The following is a 15,849-nucleotide window of genomic DNA, read 5'->3' on the forward strand; positions in this document are numbered from 1 at the left end:
AATGCCAACTTGCGGAGTTTTTCTGGATTCTGAGGGGGCTTCTCTCTCTGATTGTTGAGGATGTAAACCCAGAAGATGTTCAGGCTCAGTATGACTCCATTGTGGGACATGTTGCAAACAAAATGCACTTGGCTGGTATAGATCTACCATTAGTATCCTGGGATACTAATTCATTGAAAGAAAATGAGGAGGTGGGTGGGAAAGGATGAGCAACATGCTCAAGAGGGTACGGCAGATGCGGATAGGTCACTACAGATTCTGAGGGGCATCCCATCTTTGAGGAGGAATTACCACTCCTTGTCTCTGATGAAGGGAGTTTTTACTTTTGAAAGCTCATACCTTGGTGAAGATCTGAATAAATGGAAAGACATGCATATATCTTTCTTGGGCCAAATAGCTCCAATTAAAATGAACTTATTACCAAAACTCATGCTCCTATTTCAGACTATCCCAATTATAAGAAAGCAATCATATTTTCAAGAATTAAAATAACTTCAAAATTCATATGGCAAGGTAAAAGACCAAGAATAAGATTCACAAGTCCTGCAGAACTCCAAAGAGAAAGCAGGATGTGACCTACCTGACTGGGAGTTATACTACAAGGCCTGTACATTGGAATGGATAAAGGAATGGATCTTATTGCGCAGTGCAAGGCTTTTAAAATTAGAAGGGCATGACCTTAAAATGGGATGGCATGCCTACTTCCGGTACCAAAAAAAAGATACACAAATATTTTAAGGATCACATAATAAGAAAATCCCTGATGAATGTCTGGGAGAAAATAAAACCCCAAATATATACCAAAACACCAAGATGGATATCACCAGAGGAAGCATTCACCCAACCAAATTTACTAAGGTGGGAGAATAGCCGCACCTATGAACAGCTACTGGGGAGAATGGTAAACTAAAGTCAACAGAAGAACTAAAAGAACAGGACATAGAGACAGGATGGTGGCTAAGAGCGCAAATAGAATCCAGATTTGCCAAAGACAAAACACAGGGATTCTTCATGGAACGATGCCCTTTCGATAAGCTGCTGTTAGAAACAGATGGAAAACTGATAGGAAAATTATATGCCTTCATGAAACAATTGACAGAAGAGGAGGCTTTAAAAGTCCATATGGTAAAGTGGGAACAAAATCTGGGGCACGGCATAGATCTGGACCAATGGCTACAGTCAGGGCCAGTGTCACCGGTGAGGCGGGGCCCGAGGGGGCACCGGAGGGGGTGCCAGGGCAGAGGTGCATGTCCTGTGCCGCCGCTGGACAGTCCCGCGCTGCTGCCGCCACTGCCGCATGCCCCTAGGCGGGCGCAGCAGCCATGGGCCAGGGATGACAGGCAGCCCAGGCGGCCTGCAGCACATGGGCTGCCTCCGCACGCCACCCCAGCTACCCGCTGGTGGCACTGCTTGATGATGTCATCACATGATGTCATCACACAGTCCGGGGTGTGCGCGCGCGCTGCTGGTCTCCAGCACCAGAAACCCTAGCACCAGGGCTGGCTACAGTCATGGAGATAAACATCAAAATAACAAAATCAACCACCTTTAAAGAAAACCTATATAAAATGTTCTATAGGTGGTATGTGACACCAGAAAAATTAGCAAAAATGTACACTGAAGTACCCAATAAATGCTGGAAGTGCAAAGAAAAAGTGGGCACCTTTTTCCACATATTGTGGCTATGTAAAAAAGCAAAGTGATATTGGAAAGGGATACATGAGCTGTTGCAAGAGGTGCTAGAAATAAACATACCCTATAAACCGGAAATGCTTCTATTAAATATAATACGGGAGGAACTAAATAGGGAAAATAGATATTTGATAATACATATAATAACAGCAGCAAGAATACTATATGCTAGATACTGGAAAAACACAGATATACCAACAAAAGAAGAATTGATAGAGAAAATCTTAAAGACGGCAGAAATGGACACACTGACAGAATTAATAAAAGAAAAAAACGGACATGATGGAAAACAAAAATGGACCCCATTTTATAGATGGGTTAAACAGAAGTATAAAATAGAGACATGGCAGAATACAATCGAATGAGCAGAGTAAAGAAGTACTAGAATGAAAGAATGCAGACTTCTAGTGATAATAGCGTAGTGAAAATAGTATAATAATGATGGAATTGTAGAGATGAAATGGAATGTATGATTTATAACATGTATCCAAAGAATGTAAGACTTTTGATTAATTTTGTTATTAGAATAAGATGGAACTAAAACAAAAATATTTAAAAGGAAGCTCATACCTTGGAAATCTAGTTGGTATTTAGGGTGCTACTGGACCCAGATCTTGCTCAAGATATTCTGGTAACTCTGATATGGCACTACAGGGCACTTTGCTATAGTGTGTACATGTGAATGATACTAAAAGGAGTTTGGAAGATCCCCGTGATGAAGCTGTTGCAAAAACGCGTAGGGGTCATATAAACATTAAAGACTCTTCCCTTGCCTCATTTGCCTTTGTTTTGCCTTGGTGCACCCCCTCCCTTCTTTTCTACTGATTACAGGCAAGAAGCGATAAGGACTAGCATGATGCCCTGAGCCCCAAGCCTCAGTCATCAGTGACATGAGCTTGGCTTATGAATATAGAACTCAAACAGGAAGACACACCTAGAAACCATTTATGTGCCATCCTCAATTAAAGGTTTAATTAAAGGGGGAAAGTTGTAAAGGTTATATAACCATCTCTACCAGTGGGTGGTGCTGTTGCACATCTGAGAACACATTAAGTTGCATTGTAATGAGTCAGGCCATCCATCGGGCCATCGAGATTATCTGCTTGGAATGGCAGCAAATCTTTGGGATCTCAGTAGTGGTCTTTCGCGTTACCTAAAGAAGAAGACAATCCTACAGAACAACCAGTGTAAAGTGTAACCGTGCAAGAGGGAAAAACCTAACACCCACAAATAATGAAAAATAATTGCAAACTCTTATTTGAAAAGCCTGATTACGTCAGATCCCAGAAGCTAAGCAGGGTCTGTCTTGGTTAGTAATTGGATGGGAGACCTCTAACGAAGACCAACGTTTCACAGGCAGACAATGGCAAACCCCGTTAGTCTCTTGCCATGAAAACCACAGCAGAGGTCGCCATAAGTCAGCTACCACTTGAGGGCACGTTCCACCTCCATACCATAATATAATGACTACTTGCAAGCATACATGAATAGAAAAAAAAATACAAGACCTGAACAACCATACAAAAACAACCACAATTTAAAAAGCTAGGTCTGTAATGAATAACATTATGATGGCTGCTGGCAATGTGTTTGGAAACATCTTCACCCACGGAAATGTTATTCTTCAAAGATGTGGAGTATGCTGTGGCCCTGCATTTCACAGACCTGAGAGAGAAGGAAATGGGTGACTTTCAGTGGTGGCTTTATGTGAGGAAAAAAAGCATACTCCACATGTTTTTATAGTTATTTGGATCTCATGAGTTTTTCATGCATTTTATTTTTCATTAATTGTGAGTGTTAGGTTTTTTCTCTCTTGTGTGGTTACACTTTCACATCACCCACTGCCTGGAGATACTTGGGACTGAACCTTGATCCTTTTGCATGCCAAGGAGATACTGTACCATTGAGCCACAGCCCCTTTTGTTCAGATTAGTTTTATATTTTTTTCTAGTGGTGGTTCTGTGTTCTGGGGAAATTGACTCTTTAACTGTTTTAAGAGCAGAAGACCACTTGAAAATCTTTTATTGGGCCAAGCTACAACTGATGAATGCCACTTGAATGGCAAGGGAACAGACTCACATGTATTCCTCCCTGTTCACTTGCGCTCCACTTGCACTCCACTTGATCACTATGTGATCAAGCGGAGCACAAGTGAACAGGGAGGAATACATGTGAGTCTGTTCACTTGCCGTTGAAGTGTTACTTGTAGCTTAGCCCTTAGGCAGGGCCGGATCGACGTGGGGGGCAAGGGGGGGTAGTCTGCCCCCGGTGCCACCAAAGAGGGGGCACTGGGCACAGTTGCCACCCCGGGAGTGCATGGGCAGCAAGACAAGGGGCGCACTTGCTACGCGCCCCCTGCCCTGTGAAGCTGGCAGTGGCAGCGTGGGTGGCTGGGAGGCCGCCCGCGCCATTCGTCTGCCCTGCAGGACAACGGGCAGCCGGCTTGCTGCACGCCCGGCCACCCCTTGTCCTGCAGGGCAGGCAAATGGCACAGGCAACCTCCCAGCCACCCGCGCTGCCTTTTGCCTGCCCCGTAGGACAAGGGGTGCGCGGCAAGCCGGCTGCCCCTTGTCTGCAGGGCAGGCGAATGGTGCGGGCGGCCTCACAGCCACTCGCGCTGCCACCGCCAGCTTTGTGGCATGCCAGGACAGCCGGCTTGCCACGGGAGGCACGCACCACCTGCGTGATGACATCATAGAGCAACGTCATCATGCAGCGCCAGGAGCGCGCACGTGCATGCATGCGCTCGCTCGCAAGTGGCCAGACTTCAGTTGCCCTGGGCGCCAGCAACCGTAGATCTGGCCCTGCCCTTAGGCTACACCTTCAGCCTCCCTCCATCCCCACCCTGCTCTCATTTCAATGTCTGGGCTAAACCACTGACAGCTGTTGTCAGTAATTGCACTGGTGGCCTAAAGGGCTCACACTGTGTTGCTGTTACAGCAGTCTTCCTGGTAGCTGCTGCCTTGGTGGGCTTCTTGTTTGCAGTCACCAAAATGCAAGTCCAGTGGCACTTTAAAGACCAACAAGATTTCCAGGGTGCTTTGACTCTCCAGAGCTTATATCCTGAAAAACAACAACAACAACAACAACAATATTCGATTTATATACCGCCCTTCAGGATAACTTGACACCCACTCAGAGCGGTTTACAAAGTATGTTATTATTATCCTCACGACAATCACCCTGTAAGGTGGGTGGGGTTGAGAGAGCTCTGAAAGAGCTGTGACTAGCCCAAGGTCACCCAGCTGGCTTCAAGTGGAGGAGTGGGGAAATCAAACCCGGCTCTCCAGATTAGAGTCCTGCACTCTTAACCACTACACCAAACTGGCTCTTAAAGATCTTACGATCTTACTGGGTTCAAATCTTGCTCTTCTTTCCTTATGATGTCATTCACTGAGAGTTCTTGCAAGGATGGAGCCCAACTTGCTTGCTAGGAATCCAGGCTGTGCCATTTCACCTGAGAGGGGACTACTCATTCTCAAAGTCCAAGTTTTCCTTGATGAAAGCAACTTGGGTCAGATCTGCAGCACCGTGCCTTTTAAACAGTGCATGCCTGGCGTTGGAGCCTGTGAACTAGTAAACGCTAGCATTGTTAACGACAAGTGCCTTGTTTGCCTGAGGTTGTCACACCACCTTGAGGTGATACCTGGTACAACTCTGTGTGAAAGAGGAAAAATTGATTTAAAAAAAAACTGAGAGAGGTGGGCAATTGGCACAGGGCAGAGCAGTACAGAAAAGGAGCCATTACCAAACCATTGTGGTGTGGTGGTTAGAGTATCAGAGTAGGGTCTGGGAGACCCAGGTTAGATTCCCTGCTCTCCCATGGAAACTGTCTGGGTGACCTTGGGCCAGTCATACACACACTTAGCTGAATCTACTTCACAGGGTTGTTGTGAGGACAAACAAAACAGAAGAGAATAATGTAAGCAACTTTGGGTGCCCTGTGGAGGGAAGTGGGGTATAAATGAAATGAAATAAGACGGAGGCGAGTCTGGGAAGTTGAACATAGAATGAAGACCACGCAGAAGGCAAATCTGTCCTGACACGAGCACTCGCTCTTACATTCTCTTACCCACTCCAGAGTGGCTTGATCAACTTGGCTGCCATCTTGCTTCCTAGCAGGCATCTTCCTTGAGATAAAATAACTGTACAGAGGACTTGTGGTGCTTGATGGCTACTGTTCTCTAGCCATTTATATCCCATCCTTCTTTCTGAGACCCATTTTGGTGTAGGGGTTAAGAGCGGCAGGACTCTAATCTGGACAACTGGGTTTATTTCCCCACTCCTCTGCTTGAAGCCAGCTGGGTGACCTTGGGTCAGTCACAGCTTCTCAGAGCTCTGTCAGCTCCACCCACCTCATGCAGCGGTGTCTGTTGTGAGTAGAGGAAGGGATAGTGATTGTACGCCACTCTGAGACTCCTTCAGGTAGTGATGGGCAGGGTATAAAATCAACACCGCCGCTTCAAGGAGTAGCTCAGAGTGGTGTATCTGTAGGGGTCATTTTGTAGAAAAAGAGCTAGAGGAACTCATTAGCATAACTCATTAGCATATGACACACCCCTTGACATCACTGGAAATGTTATTAGCATAACTGATTTGCATATGCCACACCCCCGACATCACCTATCCTGACTGTTTTGGACCCAGTCCTGGCCATTCAGGGCCAAAATTGGACCAAAAATGGCAAAAAGGCTGAATATGGCCAAAAAGGGGCCCAAAATGGTCAGGATCGGGCCGCTGCTGAGCAGGAGAGTGATCCACCACCCATCAGAGGCCCGATCTGGGCAGTTTCGGCCCCAATCCAGGCTGAAACGGGCCCAAAATGGCCGAGAGTCAGGTGGGCCACCTAACATGTGACCTCTTTGGGGAACTGCCGGAACTGCGTTCCTGTACGTTCCCCCTCAAAATGAGCCCTGTGTATACCATTCCCCTCAGCCATTTTATCCCCACAACAATTCTGTGAGGTAGGTGAGGCCGACTGGCCCAAGCTCACCTAGCGAGTTCCATAGCTGAGGAGGGAGGGTTGTGAATCAGGGCATCCCAGTCCTAGTCTTAATAGACACGCCTCAATAGCAAATTACCTCAGAAAAGGTTGCTCAGCCTTTGCTGTATGTTAACTTTATCTCCTCCTGGCCACAAATGGGCTTGCCCTAGGCTTGCCAGCCTCCAGGTAGTGGCTGGAGATCTCCTGGAATTACAACTGGTCTCCAGGCCACAGAGATTAGTTAACCTGGAGAAAATGGCTACTTTTGGGGGTGGACTCTATGGAATTATGCCATGCCAAAGTCTTTTCCCTCCCCAAACCCCACTTTCTCCAGGTTTCACCCCCCAGATCTCCAGGAATTTCCCAACTTGGAGCTGGCAACCCTAGCTTGCCCTGATTCTCAGGTGCCCACAAAGGGCTGGTGCTTCTTTACTGTTAGATGACCTCCTGGTCTGTGTAGTTGGGATTAAGTCTGCTATTGAATGAAATTGCAACATTTCACTTGGGGATAGCTCCTGTGCCCCGTTGATGTGAAGAGGGCTGTGCCCAGTACTGGCACAGTTTTCCAGCTACTTCTCTCTGCCCACCTGACTTGCATGTTTTTATGGGCAAATCTAACGTTGCCTGGTACAGCTGTCCATCCCTGAGTCATAGCATCCACACCCCAGCCTGTGTGCTTGTTTTGCAGGTGTTACATCTTTGCTCCTGGTGTTAGACTAATACAACAAACCATACCTCTGTTATGCTTCACTCACTTGAATTAGCTTGGCTCAGCATCGCTGTGCTGGCTTCCAGTCAACCCAGCAGGGCTGCAGACCTTGACTAAACTTTATTCACCAGTCTTGAGAAACAGGCCAGGGTCACTGGGCCAGGCCTCTGGGTTCAGCTGGGACACCCATGGTGCATTTGGGCCAGCTGCCTCCCCCAAAAGATGCTCCCCTTTCCAAAAAAGAATTTTCCAAAGCTTTTGCCTCTCACCAGGGCAGGACATCCCCCTACCTTCTTGGACAGCGTTTCCCAATGGGGCAAGGCTCTTTGCTAAGAGGTTTGACCTATTCTTAGGCAAGCTGGCTGACAACTGACACTCTACCAGCAGTCCATCTGTGCCTCCTTTCTGCCCAGGAAGAGGTAGGCATCTGTGGTAGGGAGGTGCATTCCCCTTCCACAATTTGTTGAGGCCTAGAAGCATGGAAAGGACAGCCAGTGCTTCTCATGAGTAAGTAATGCTGGAAATGAAACCCTGCCCTCAAGTCACAGTTAACTTATGGTGATTCCCTGATGGAGTTTTCCCGGCAACAGACTAACAGAGGTGGTTTGCCATTGCTTAGCTCTGCAACACCCTGGTCTTTGTTGGAGGTCTCCCATCCAATTACTTACCAAGTCTGACCCTGCTTAGCTTCTGAGATCAGGCTCTCTTGAGCTATCCAGGTCATAGCAAATAATGTTTAGCTTGTAGATATCGGCATCCTTGCATTGTCCTTGGGAGTTTGGCCAGCAAAACTGCCCTCATTGTGCAGTTGTGGGGCTGCCTGAAACCACGTAATGAGCTGTGGAGGCATTTCGACCAGGGATCTTTACATCTCCCACTCTTAGCCATTTTTAGAATGCTTGAAATATTTCAGGCTGTGTGCAGTGTACATCAGAATCAGGGAGGCTACGTTGCAGCTTTTCTACACAGCTTGAACCCAACTTCTCCCCTTCCTTCCCAAGATAGGTAGACTCACCAACTTAAATGCTCATTCCCTCTTTCATCCCTTCCCACAGCCCTGTTACCCACAGGCTATGCATTTTTTTTACAAGCATTTATAAAATTAATCAGAATCATGTTCGAACAAACTGAAAAGCTGCTGGTGGGGAGAGCAGGGTTAGTACTGCAAGGTTTCCGACCAAAGCTGTGTCCAGCTGATTTTTGTTTTATATACACACACACATAAATGCCCAGTTTGGGCTAGGAGGGCAAAAGCCTTTCTCCGCACTCTCACCACTTATTATGGAGGCCTGAATGACCCGCTGTTCTTACAGCACTTGGATCGCCCTGGATTCTCCTCTCTCTGAAAGGACACTGGTTTCCTTACCCTTGAAACCCTCCAAGAGATTACTCTGGGGTATTTGCAGTGCTCACCCATTTCGTCCTGCCCTCCTCCTTACCAAAGAACTGGCCAACCTCTTCCTGTTTAAAATTCAAAACCCAAAGCCGAGCACTTCAGCAAAAGGTAAGGCAGAGGTGGAAGGGTGGAAGGGAAGGTGGAAGGGTGTGTGTGTGTAAAACAGTAGAAAACAGCAAGAGTCCAGTAGCACCTATAAAACTAACAAAATTTGTGGTAGGGTATGAGCTTTCATGAGCCACAGCTCACTTCTTCAGATACCTGTGTAAAACAGGCAGAGGTGATCTTGGTCTTTAGGTTGAAAGCCTCGCATTGATTCCTCTGGCTCTGTGGGCTCCTTGGTGCTAACTGGCCTCTTGTTCAGCACTTCCCAGCAGGTGGAGACGCTCTCCAATTACTACTGAGCATTGCATACAACACAGGGCCAAACTAGACAATAATCCCTTGTGATTATTTCAAGATGAAAAGCAGCCAAGGCGGGGGGCTGGGACGGGGGACAGCATTCTTCCCCCATCGTAACTCTTCCCCCATGGAGAGAAAATGTCTCCCCCTCCCACTTGGACTGACTGGAGCATCTGTCCAATCTTCAGAATTCACCAACTCCCACCCCCAATTGAATGGAATAATAGACCTTGCCTGATTGCTACGCTAGCTTCTAAGGACCACCTTCTGAGCAGGAATATTTATAACCTGTTGAAAACATGTTAAGACAGCAAGCACCTGTTCGCGAAGAAGCCAGGTAAGACGGCTGTGCTAGCAAGTTATTTATACGCAGCAGCTGCTCCAGGGTCCAACTACCGCCGCCCCCAGCCAGATCCCACAGCTGTGTTTGCCCTGTTACTTCCATGGTTGAACATATTCATGATTTGGCTTGGTCACATTGTGTTTGGACTAAGTGACACTTGTTGGGAGGCATGGCCTTTGACAACAGAATAGCAACACTCTCGTTGGTCTCCTAGCAGCTCCCTTACAGAGCTTGGAGATGGTGTCATTACCTCTTCAGCTGAGGCATGACCTGGGAAGTATGAGTAAAGACACTGTTATGGTGGAAGAGACTCCCAGAGAGCTGCAAGTAAAATAGCAATGGGGGGGACCCCATCTAGTTCTACCTCCTTCAACCCCTTTGTGTTTGCTACCAAACAATAAGGCACAAACGGAAAGTCTCTCTACACGAGACATCTGGCACGAGAAGAATAGGTGTTGGAAAGATGCAATGGTAGATGGGAAGGGTAGTTTAAAAAGACAGAGCCAGCGGCAGGACAAAGGCTTTGCTATACCATGGAGCTGTGTGAAGGGGCTGTGAAATGCCAGAAGGGAAACGTCAGTCCATTATAACTTCTCCAGGTCCAAGCCCAGCTCTGGAAGGCAGCTCCAGCCCATTTCCATTCTTTGCTGCCCTCTAGCTGCGACTCCACACAGTTTTAGACTGGAGAGGTGAAACTGACAGAGCCTTTGGGGAGGCGAAGATGAAATTAACAAACCCTCTGAGGAGTGATCTCCACCAGCTCTGTCTTTTTAAACTATGCTTCCTGGTTAACATTGCGTCTCCCTTCACTTGGTGAACATGCGCTGAGGCATCTGGTGTACACAGAGTCTGAGAACACACCACCTTTTGAAGAAACCCAAAGGGGGGCAGGAACTACATTAGAGGGGACGGGAGATTAGAGAAGATGGCGAGTGTCTGGAAGCACATGTTATTATGTGCTTTCATGCCTCTTCCACATTCTGGGCTTAACTGCCAGGCAGGATTGGAACATCAACCCCAGCCCAAATAATAGAAATTGAGAGTGTCCAATGAAACTGAAAGGCAGTAGATTAGGATGGACAAAAGTAAATACTACTTTACTCAACCAGCGCTGGATCTAGGGTTGCCTGCGCCCGGGGCAACCCTAGGCTGGTGACCTCACGCATGCGCGCAGCGTGCGCGCGCTCCCCATGCTGCGTGATGACGTCACTCAGGTGACATCATCACGCGAGGTGTAACAGAGGCAGTGTGCGGGGCTGGGAAGCCGCCCGCGCCATTCGCCTCCCGGCGAATGGCGCGGGCGGCTTCCCAGCCCTCCGCGCTGCTTTCACCTGCCCCGCAGGACAGGGGGCGGCTGGTTTGCCGCACACCGCCTGCACTGCAGGGCAGGCAAAAGCAGTGTGGGGGGCTGCGAGGCCGCCCGCGCCATTCGCCTGCCCCGCGGGACAGGGGGCGGCTGGCTTGCCGTGCACCCCCTTCCCTGCAGGGCAGGCAAAAGGCAGCACGGCGCAGGTGGCCCCACAGCCCCCCCGCGCTGCCTTTTGCCTGCTCTGCAGGACAGGGGGTGCGCGGCAAGCCAGCCGCCCCCTGTCCCGCGGGGCAGGTGAAAGGCAGCACGGGGGGGGGGGGGGGCTGCGAGGCTGCCTGCGCCCTCTGGCAGCTGGCAGCTGCTCCCGGTGCCCCCTCCCTGGGGGTGCCGGGGGCAGACTACCCCCCCTGCCCCCCCTCTATCCAGCCCTGTACTCAACAAGTAATTAAATTGTGAAATTTTCTGCCAGAGGATGTAGTGATGGCCACTGGCATAAGGGAATTAGATTGGTTCATGGAGGAAACGTCGGTCGATCAGTGGCTACTAGCCATGCGGACTAAAGGGAACTTTCCCAGGAACTTTGGGGAAGGCCTTGGCCTCTATGCCCTGTGGTTGGCCCTCCGAAGTAAATGGTTGGCCATGTGTGAGACAGACGTTGGACTAAATGGCCCGCTGGACCGATCCAGCAGGGCTCTTATTTCTTAAAGGGCGACAGGAAGCAGACAGGCAACACGTGGCTCTTGGACAGCAGTTTGTTGTGAGAGACAAGGTAACCCAGATGGTTGTGAGCCACCCACCCCAAACACTGTGTGACTGTAAGGGAGGGAACAGCCTGCCCTTGTTCCCATTCTGGACCACCAGAGGGCCCAGTTGCACCAGCAGGCTGCTGAGTCACTTCTTCCAGGGCAGAGAATTAATGGAATTCTGCCCTCCTTCGGTTCACCTTCGCATTCCTCCCGCAGCTGTTGCGGACTGGTCCAAGGAGGAGCTGGGAGCACCTGCCTCCCATACCCGCCCTCCCTGCTCTATGGCCCTGGTTCACACTGCTCTTCTTGGCAGAGGAGGCGCACACAGGCCGGGAGGCAGCAAAGGAAGGTCTCCCTGCACCAAGTTGAAGTATCCCTGCAAGAAAAAGAAACGGGCCAGACCGCTTCTCTGTGCTCCTGCTGCAGGACGGACCACAGCTCTCAGGAGATTGTTTATTGCTTTTCAAAGGATGGTCACCAGCTGCTCCGTGCAGAGAACATGTCCACATGCCCAGGAAGCAGCAGCATCACCCCTGGCGAGTCTCTAGTCAGTGCCAGGTCTACCCCCAGCCAGTTGCATTGGCAGGAGCACAGCCTCTCAGGGTGACCTTGCACACAGTTGCCACTGGTTCCTCACGGAGAAGTCCAACCGGGTTTCCAAACGTGGGTCTCGCATCCCCCTTTTTTCCCTAGGTAAAATCCATCTAGTACAGCATGCACAGCAGGTACTTCTTCTCAATGCTACAGCAATCAGCACCTGGAAAATGGGGGGGGGGGAGATCTGCAACTCCCCTCCCCAGAAATCCCCTATTTGTTGCTCTTTCCAGAAAGGGTGCACCAGTCAGAGGCACTGGGCTAAGTTTCCTGGAGATAGTAGGGGATGGGACACTGTGGCCAGGGCGGGAGGGGTGGCGGGGGCGCTTGGCTTTGGCACAGGTGAACGCTCAGACATTCTCTCCCTGCCTTAGGGCACCAAAGCTACCTTGTATACCATTCTGGATTGGTTGTAACACTGAGCTGAAAGAGAGGGTCACGCAGACGGCAGGAAGAATGGCCTTTTCAAGGCCTCCAGCAGGGCCTGAATGAAGATTAGGGATAGAACCTGCCTCCTTACCAGCTTGAAGCCAAGTTCTGGGGCACTGGGGTTGGCAGGGAAAGAGAGCGAAGGTGACACAAGGCCCTCCTGCAGTCAAGATAATCCGGCAAGAAGGAGAGGGCATTTGGCGAGGGAAACACCAAAGAGGGCAAACACCACCCCCTTAGTGCTCGATGCCACTCCTGCCTCCGGAGCTCCCACCAGATGCCAGGAAAAGAAAGCTGGGGGCATCTGTCTCTTGGTGACTTTTACACAAGACAGCAGTGAGCCATGCAGTTCAGAGGAGAAGTGGACAGCCTCTGCCCTCTCTGGAGGCGTGGAGTGTTGAAGACAAGACAGGCAGAGGGGGCCAGGGGAGCTCGGAAGGCAGCCCCTGCAGCACAGTCCCGGCTGCTGGACAAGCAGCCCCTACACAAAGGCTTCCGAGTCGCTTTTCAGGAAGAGCTTGGCATCGTCCCTTTGCTGCTGCTTCTCCCGTTCCAGCCTCCGCTTGTAACAGATCAAGTAGATTGGCAGGCAGAAACCGAGCATGCTCACCCCCAGCAGGCCCACGTTGACCTACGAGACAGAGAAGCAGAATTCATGGCGGGGACCAGCGGCTCTCCCTCACAAGCCAGCCCGGCCCAGAGAGGGTTGTTCTTCACCCATATAACTTTCTCCGTACACTTGACAAGAAGCTCCCTGATCTCTACACCTGCTTGAAAAGGACAGAGTGGGGGTGCCTTTCTGTTCTGACTCTACCCCCAGACGAGGGACCCGAAGTGACGGGTGATTGCCAGTGTACGGAGAGGAGAGCTGTTTACAGAACGCTTTGCAAACAGCCTAAGAGCAGGATTCGCTGCTTGGTGCTGTTTTCTGGTATACAAGCAGAGGTTCGGCTTGCTCAAAGAACAGCATCCATCCCCCCTCCCTCCTGCCCTGTCTACAGGAGGAGCAGCTTTTCCTGCTCTTCCTCCAAGCCTGGAGAAACTGGCAGATGGAGTAGCACCAAAAAGAAGCTAGACATCGCCACTGGCTTGCAGTCGCAAGAGCTGTGAGTCCGCAGTGGCCGGCCTATCCAGTGCTCCAACTCCATCTCAAAAAGGTGCCCTTCCCAAGGGTCAACTCTTAAAAAAACAGAGAAAGAATTCCTGGGCGGTGGGGGGTGGTGGTGGTTTGGAGATCAGCTGGCAGTGTGCCACAGTTTCTGTGCAGAAACCTTTAGCAGAACCAGGGCTTTTTTTCAGCAGGAACACGGTGGAACGGAGTTCCGGCACCTCTTGAAAATGGTCACATGGCCAGTGGCCCCGCCTCCTGATCTCCAGACAGAAGGGAGTTTAGATTGAAGCAATCTAAACTCCCCTCTGTCTGGAGATCAGGGGGCAGGGCCACCGGCCATGTGACCATTTTCGCCAAGGGCGATTTAAACTTTTAAAAACTCCCCCCTTGTTCCAGCTGACCCAAAGTGACATCATTGTTCCATCACTGAGTTCCACCACCTCTTCTCCCAGAAAAAAAGCCCTGAGCAGAATCTTCCTTTAGAGAAGAAACAGAAGCCACAAAAAGGGGGGGGGGGAACAGCTCTGAATGCTACTTGCTATAGCAATTGCTAACACTTAAGCATTCTGTTCCCCAGTTTCTGGGACAGTTACAAGCTAGCCCGGAGCTTCCAGCTCGCTTAAGAGATGCGCTGTGAGTCTAGCCTGACTCCTTGGAAGCTCCAGGGCAGCTGGCCACAGCAAGCAGCCTCCTCTGCAGTCTCTTAAGATGCTGTCACGTCTTTAAGAGGAGGGAGTTGGAGCAACTTTTCTATGTTGGCAAGGCAAAAGAAACCCTGACCTGGATAGCCCAGGAGAGTCTGATCTGGTCAGATCTCAGCAGCTAAGCAGGGTTGGCCTTGGTTAGCAATTGAATGGGAGACCTCCAACAAAGACCAGAGTTGCAGGGGCAGGCGATGGCAAACCACCTCTCTTAATCTCTTGCCATGAAAACCCCACCAGGGGTCACCATAAGTCAACTATGACTTGAGGGCAAGATTTCATTTAGTGCCCTGAGCCTGATCTCGTCAGATCTCAGAAACTAAGCAGGGTCAATCTTGGTTAGTAACTGGATGGGAGACCTGCAATGAAGCCCAGTGTTGCAGAGGCAGGCCATGAAAACCCCATTGGGGGGGGGGTCGCCATAAGCCAGCTATAACTTGAGGGCAGGATTTCATTCAATCAAGGCAAAGTTCATGGGCACCCAATGCAGCTGACCAGTGATAGATTCAGAATGGACAAAAGTAAGTATTTCTTTACTGAGTAAATGGTGGGATTCATCACCAGAGCATGCAGTGATGGCCATGAGCTTCAAAAGGGATTGGACAGAGGCCCATCAATGGTTACTAGCCATGAGGACTGAAGGGAGCCTCCATATACAGAGGCAGAAAACCTCTCCATACCAGTGCTAAGAGGCAGCTTTAGGGGAAGGCCTTGGTCTTTGTGCCGTGTGTGTTGCTTCCAAGGGCAGCTAGTTGGCTGCTGTAAGCAGGGCCAGATCGGGGGGGGGCAGAGGGGGTAGTCTGTCCCTGGCACTGCCAGGGAGGGGGTGCTGGGAGCAGGCGAAAGGCAGCGCGAGGAGCTGCGAGGCCCCCCACACCATTCGCCTGCGGAGAAGGGAATGGCGCGGGTGGCTTCCCAGCCTCGCATGGTGCCTCCGGCGGCCCGCGTGATGACGTCACCAAAATGACATCATCACGCTGCGCCGGGAGTGTGTGCGCACATGCGAGACCGAACTAGGGTTGCCCTGGGTGCCGGCAACCCTAGATCCAGTCCTGGCTGTGAGAGACAGTACCTTATACTAAAAACTAGATGGACTGCTGATCTGATCCAGCAGAGATCTTCTTCTTTGTCCTCATTTCTCATGTGTATAAATTGTATAAGCTGGGTGGGAGGGGGAGGGATGAGAAAAATTGGTGATGGAGAAATGTGAATATTCTCTGCCTGCACAACCAGGCATCGCCTCCAGGATACTATACGCTTTGGAGGGGGACCAATTTCCCCTTCCCCCATTTCCCTTTAAAATGTACTGTCATGTTCTTTGCTTCCTGGAATGTATTCTGTTCTCCCCAAACTGTGTTTGGTTTGTTTTCTTTTAGTCACAGTTAGTAGGAAATCCAGACACCACTGCATACTCTGTTAAATTCTGGATTGAC

At 50.0% G+C, this 15,849-nt stretch overlaps 1 protein-coding gene across 2 annotated transcripts in view; it reads right to left on the minus strand.

Moving 5' to 3' along the window:
• Positions 1-11,986: 11,986 nt before the first annotated feature.
• Positions 11,987-15,849, minus strand: part of SLC43A2 (solute carrier family 43 member 2) — a 44,306-nt gene continuing 40,443 nt past the window's right edge. For both annotated transcript variants that reach the window (XM_055001446.1, XM_055001445.1), the window contains exon 14: positions 11,987-13,235. In XM_055001446.1, the coding sequence (XP_054857421.1) occupies positions 13,086-13,235 (150 nt within the window). In that variant the 3' untranslated portion in view covers positions 11,987-13,085. The remainder of the gene's footprint in view (positions 13,236-15,849) is intronic.

The sequence above is a fragment of the Eublepharis macularius genome, chromosome 17 (assembly GCF_028583425.1).
Source record: "Eublepharis macularius isolate TG4126 chromosome 17, MPM_Emac_v1.0, whole genome shotgun sequence".
Taxonomy (NCBI): domain Eukaryota; kingdom Metazoa; phylum Chordata; class Lepidosauria; order Squamata; family Eublepharidae; genus Eublepharis; species Eublepharis macularius.